At 34.8% G+C, this 6,143-nt stretch overlaps 1 protein-coding gene across 3 annotated transcripts; it reads left to right on the top strand.

The window, feature by feature from the left end:
- Positions 1-1,249: 1,249 nt before the first annotated feature.
- LOC100780268 (protein indeterminate-domain 5, chloroplastic) lies at positions 1,250-5,916 on the top strand. 3 transcript variants are annotated; one of them, XM_003555400.5, is made up of 5 exons: positions 1,250-1,628; positions 1,755-1,790; positions 1,952-2,118; positions 2,541-2,940; positions 4,647-5,916. In XM_003555400.5, the coding sequence occupies exons 3-5, from the start codon at positions 1,980-1,982 to the stop codon at positions 5,788-5,790; spliced, it is 1,683 nt and encodes a 560-aa protein (XP_003555448.1). In that variant the 5' UTR covers positions 1,250-1,628; positions 1,755-1,790; positions 1,952-1,979; the 3' UTR covers positions 5,791-5,916. The 3 variants fall into 3 exon arrangements, with proteins under 3 accessions (XP_003555448.1, XP_040869319.1, XP_014628357.1); XM_041013385.1 differs by having other exon boundaries at positions 1,341-1,628; positions 1,909-2,118; XM_014772871.3 differs by having other exon boundaries at positions 1,342-1,624.
- The last annotated feature ends 227 nt before the right edge of the window (positions 5,917-6,143 follow it).

The following is a 6,143-nucleotide window of genomic DNA, read 5'->3' as shown; positions in this document are numbered from 1 at the left end:
ACAAAAAATAAGTCATTTTCTTGTATGTCTTTTTGTTTTCTAAAGCTAAAGCTGGGGGAGGTGGGGGATGAGAATTTGAGTTGGGTGAGTGATTTTAGTGGTAGGTTATGTAGAGTTGGCTATGGTCGATGTTATTTGCGTCGGCTAAGACCATCACATTTTTTTAAAAATTTAGCTTCAAATGAAGATATGATTGATTTTTTGATCCACATAACTTAACGTTGATCAGAATGTAGATGCAAATATTTTTCTTTGAGCATCATAGTATTTGCCTCAAGGTTGACACAAAGTTGTCATTAAGTTCAAATTTGCAGACTTTTGAGATATAGTAACAATTTTTGGCCAACACTAAATGATTTGTTTCTTGTATAATGTTCTCTTCAACCCCAAATATTATTAGACCACTCTCTCATTTCAACTACACAAGCATCATTATTATTAACATAGACTTAGTACAAGTTACGAGAAAAAAAATATGTTTCGAGCTAGTATTGTCAATCTATAACATCATTTCAAAAACTTACTTGAATCAAATTATCTTTGAATATTCATTTATTAATTTTTTGCCTTAGTTATTGAATTTTGCACAATTTTACTTGATATGGCGTGAGTCATGTGGTTACGATCCTGATTTACTTGGTAGATACTATACGAATGGTACACTTGTCATTTTGTAAACAGTATTGCTAATCTGCAAACAATCATTTCAAAAACTTATTTGTTCCCCCCACCATATACACATTGAGTAAACCGAGTAGCATCCTTTTCGAGTAAATATCTCCGGCCACCAAAATGAACAATAAGCTAATTAACCAAGATGACTCAATCTTCAGGCAAACAACTTAAATTACCATACTTATAAGATAGAAGTGAACACCAAACACTTTTAGTATCTACCAAAAAATGCTATCTTCATTTAGCTTACAAGCTCAGGTTCAAGAGTTTCAAGTCTTTTACCTCTAGACCACCACAAGATTTCGGCTGCAATATTTTTTTTTCCAACTAATCCAAACATTTTTTTTTCAATTTTACAGTAATCCATATATAATTGAACAATAGTGCATGCAAAATTGTAATAGTTCCAATTAATTTTTTTTTATAAAAACCATGGTAAAGAAAGTATTGTAGGACATCATAACAATAATTAATGATAAATAAATAAAACCAATTATTTGTGGGCTAAAAAATGACGAAAGTTGTCTGGTTGTTGGTAAAAAGATACGAAATAAGAGAAGGAGAGATAAGGGGAGGGTGAGGCCTAAGAGGGTCGGTGGCCCCAAACCATCATCTGCTAAGGACACAGTAGCCCGTGCAAGTGCAGTATAACAGGGACATAAATTACCTCCCTCACTTCACTGGCAATTAACTTTATTACCACCCTTATTTATTTATTTATTTTCCTTTACAAAAAATGCACAACGATGGAGAGAGGGAAAAAGTAGAGACACAGAGATCAAAAGAGATACATATATGCCTTTTTGGTGGACAAGCTAGCGTGTTATTAAGTATTATTATTATTATTCTGTCTTGATGACACCAAATGATTGAGAAATAACAAGAGGGGAGTAGTAGTAGCAGTAGCTAAAATTTATGCATTAGAAAACAATAGCTAGCCAGAAGATAAGTAGGTATTCAGAGTGAATTGTTTTCTTCTCTTCGTCTCCTGATTGCTTCTGTCTCCTAAGATACTTTCCTCTTGGTACCTTTAATGTTTCAAAATCTGAGTTTTTTTTTTTCTTTTTGTTTTCTGACAGACAAGAAAGCAGGGAAAAAATCAAACAAACTTTCAGGTCTTTTTTTCTTCTTCATTCTGTGTTGTAGTTTCTTTTTCTTCCCTTAATTTCTTTTTTGTTTATTCTTTCCATGAGACAAGGAGACATGCGATTGAGTTTTTTTCTCTTTCAGCAGAAAGATATTCGGATATATTTGATTGGTTTTACTTTTGGTTCAGCAATTAGTTCCAGATTCGCAGAACAATTATGACGGCAGCTTCCTCATCCACTCCATTTTTGGGAATCAGAGAAGAAAGCCCTCAGATTACAACACACCATCAACCCTCCACAGTTTCTCCAACCACAGCGCCTCAAAAGAAACGGAGGAATCAACCTGGAACACCATGCAAGTAGCTTAGTTGAATTTCATTACTTATTAAACCACACACACACATATACACACCCTTTGCCAATTTTTTTTTACTTTTTGCATTTTCTCAAGAACAAACTCAATGAAACCCTAAATCATGAATTATATGAGTTAGGGCTCTTGACTTCTTTAATGGTTGGATTGCTTTCCTCCAAGTTTCTCAAAAGCAGCGCATGAGATGAGACTTCTAGTTTAAACTTTTTTAATGATTTTTTCTTTTAAACTTGCATTTTTTTATTACTATTAAAATGCCTACGTGGTTCCAAAAGAAGGTTAAAAAGGGAAGATTAGTTCTTATGTTCCTTTGTGCATATATGTGCAATTGATTGAAGCAAAGAGTTTTTTTTTTTTTTTATAATAATTTGTTGTTTGTCGTCATTTTTTTGATGGGGTAATAGATCCAGATGCGGAGGTCATAAAACTATCTCCCAAGACCCTAATGGCAACAAACAGGTTTATATGTGAGGTGTGCAATAAAGGGTTCCAAAGGGAGCAAAACCTACAGCTTCACAGAAGAGGACACAACCTGCCTTGGAAGCTAAAGCAGAAGAGTACAACAAAAGAGCCAAAAAGAAAGGTTTATCTGTGTCCCGAGCCCACCTGCGTCCATCATGATCCTTCAAGGGCTTTGGGAGACCTCACTGGGATCAAGAAGCACTACTATCGCAAGCACGGTGAGAAGAAATGGAAGTGTGAAAAGTGCTCAAAGAAATATGCTGTTCAATCTGATTGGAAAGCACATTCTAAGACTTGTGGCACTAGAGAATACAGATGTGACTGTGGCACTCTCTTCTCTAGGTAACATAACAACCCTTTTTGTTTTTGTCTTAGTTAATACTACCTCGCTTGTCCTGCACTTGAACTTTATATATATATATATATATATATATATATATATATATATATATATATATATATATATATATATATATATATTCTTCACCAATATATGTATATGTACATGCCAATGCCATCCAGTTTATGAAAAAAATTAGGGTTTCTTTATGGTTTGGTGCTTTCTATTTTTATTTTTTTACACTACTAAAAGCTTTTAATTAAGCTTGACTCGTTTAATTTATTACAAGCATTTCTAAATGAAAACTTATTAAGTGTTTTAGAGAAATACTTATTTTTTTATTAGTTTTCTTAGAGAATTTTTAAAATAAAGTTATAACAAGCATGGATTAAGTTAATTCAACCATGTATGTAATAAGTTGGAAAAAATTTAAGAAAAATTGTAGCAATGTAGCATAAGTATATAATCCAAAGAGAAGTTAAAATGTGAACAAGAGTTTTCTCCATTTCCCTGTAATTAGTTTGTGTTTGGGTGTTAGTGGAGGTATATGGCAGGAGACTGCTCGCACGTGAGTACACTGTTAAAATGGGGCACAAAAAATTGAAATGTTTTAAGAAGAAAAAACAAGCAAGTTTCAACTTTGGTCCTAGGGAACAGTGCCACCACCCTTATTCCCATTCACGTGTAATTAAGCTACATTGTAAAGGTAACGGGCATAGTGATACTGGGTTTGTTCTCACATGAGTTGGAGATGCTGTGTTTTGTTCTCTTTCGGCTTGGCTACATTGTAGCGGTTCAAATATATATATATATATATATATATATATATATATTCAGTTATTTTTTGTTGCAATGGGTCCAGGGCGAATAATTGTCACCACTGGCACCCTATTTATTTTATGTAATTACTGAAACATATTCTCAGCATTAATTGGCCTGTATCTATTTGTTTACGCTTCTCATTGATTTTTTTAAAGCCTAGCAATTCTTTGATGGTACGGTTGTCTTGAAACGAATCCTCATCGTAGAAAATAGACAAGTATTGAGGTTGTTTACATTTATTGATCACTGGCCCCATATTTGGGCTTATGATAATTGACTTTCATCAAAGTTGCAAATAGTTCTCTTTTATTGATCAAAGAGACGCCTTTAAGAGGCATGTCGATTTGGATTTCTGGTGTGTTTCATATTTTGGCAAGACAATCCCCTGGGCCTCTGTTTCTATTGTTTTTTATTTTATCAAAATAGCAGTTCCAGTTACAAAGAAAATGTATTTTTCATTATGTTTATAATTTTTTTTTTTTTACATTTGACTACCTTTGGATTTGGTTGGTTAAATAATTGATATATCTGAAACTTCTGTAGTTCCAAAATTCGTTAGGTTGGACGGTCGTTAGGTTATCCATATACTTTATAAAAATAAATACATGGTTTTATTTTAGAATTTAGGTTATGATGTGGTGACATAGTCGTCGTTAGGTTGTACTAGCTAATATACCTTGCTAATTAGGAACATTTTGATTACCATATTTTATTCTCTTAGGAACATACTTAAAATAATGTAAGTCTTAATACTTGACCTGATAAATTCACCTTTCTATTATTTCCCTGGCTAATGTCAATTTGTATGGCTACATTTTTTTATCAATGTAGCATGTAGTTAATTAATTGACATATACTTTTATTTCATCAAATATTTTTTATGCAGGCGTGACAGTTTCATCACTCATAGGGCCTTTTGTGATGCGCTAGCACAAGAGAGTGCAAGATTCCCGAGTGGCTTAAACTCTCTGGGGACTCATTTGTTTGGCACAAACCACACGACTAGTTTAAGCCTATCCCAAGTGGGTAACCAACTTTCACAAGTTCAAAAGCAGAACCAAACCGCCACTACTAACAGCATTTTTCTCCTTGGCAACAATGTTGGTGCAGCAGCAACAAAGTTTGAACACTTGATTCCACCTCTAAACCAGTCTTCATTTGGACACTCACCACAATCAATGCCTTCCTCAGCTTTCTTCATGAATAACAACACAAATCAATCATTATTTGAAGAACACCATTCACAACATGGACCATTGTTCTCAACCAAGCAACTACAGGGCCTAATGCAACTCCAAGATCTCCAAGGCAACACAAACAACTCCGATTCTTCTTCAGTTGCTGCTCCTAATAATTCCAATCTTTTCAACCTAAGTTTCTTCCCAAGTAGCAATATTAGCACTGGCACCATAATCCCTGATCAATTCAACAACATAAGTGGTGGTGACCAAGGAACAACAACAACAACAACACTCTATGGCAATTCAATAGAAAACGTGTCATCCCCTCATGTTGGATCGAGTTTTTCTTCTATCTTTGGCAATTCGATGGAAAATGTGTCGTCCCCTCATATGTCTGCCACTGCGTTGCTTCAACAAGCTGCTCAAATGGGTTCAACCACAACCACAACCACCAACTGTTCTTCCTTACTCAGAGGAATGTGTACTAACAATGGTTGCAAAGCTGAAAATGATCACCACCACAATCTTCAAGGGTTGATGAACTCTATTGCCAACGGAAACACGTCCTTGTTTGGGAGCATGCAAGGGAACGAAAACAACCTTTGTGGGTTTCACAACGTGGATGAGTCCAACAATAAGTTGCCTCAGAATCTTAGTGTAAACTTTGGAGGTTCTGATAAGTTGACCTTAGACTTTTTGGGTGTTGGAGGAATGATGAGAAACATGAGTAGTGGTGGATTTTCACAAAGAGAACAACAACAACATGACATAGGTACTATGAGTTCCTTGGACCATGACCTAAAGTCAGCACAGCCAAATCGTCACTTTGGAAAGTCAACGTTGCAATAAGGAAACTCAAGAAAATCCTTGTTACGTATGTATGAACTTGTTTAAAACTGTTCTTTGGCTTATTTTGTTATCTTTTCCCCAAAAGAACTCTAATCGGTATATTAACTATGATTTCGATTCTAAAAATTGCAATTCCTATGTTTTTCTTGAGCATGCACTTCCCCATACCCTTAATTCACTCACATTATTTGACAGTGATAGACAAGTAAAAAAAATTACTGTTCCATTGAATTTCATGAGAGTGTGGGATAAAGTTTAATTTGAGACAGGAAAAAGCATACGGTAAAGCCAGCCAGGTTGTGTACAAATGCTCAACAGACGAGGATGCTGACTCTCTTGCTGAGAATCTTCAC

The sequence above is a fragment of the Glycine max genome, chromosome 20 (genome assembly GCF_000004515.6).
Source record: "Glycine max cultivar Williams 82 chromosome 20, Glycine_max_v4.0, whole genome shotgun sequence".
Taxonomy (NCBI): Eukaryota; Viridiplantae; Streptophyta; class Magnoliopsida; order Fabales; family Fabaceae; genus Glycine; species Glycine max.
The sequence above is the reverse complement of the archived record's forward strand: the minus strand, read 5'-3'. Positions and strand labels throughout refer to the sequence as shown.

Bases quoted from the DNA above. Each gene is read 5' to 3' on its own strand.
- LOC100780268 (XM_003555400.5), top strand. From the start codon at position 1,980: ATGACGGCAGCTTCCTCATCCACTCCATTTTTGGGAATCAGAGAAGAA. The intron at 2,119-2,540 runs GCAAGTAGCTTA...ATGGGGTAATAG, and splicing joins GAATCAACCTGGAACACCAT to ATCCAGATGCGGAGGTCATA. The intron at 2,941-4,646 runs GTAACATAACAA...TTTTTTATGCAG, and splicing joins TGTGGCACTCTCTTCTCTAG to GCGTGACAGTTTCATCACTC.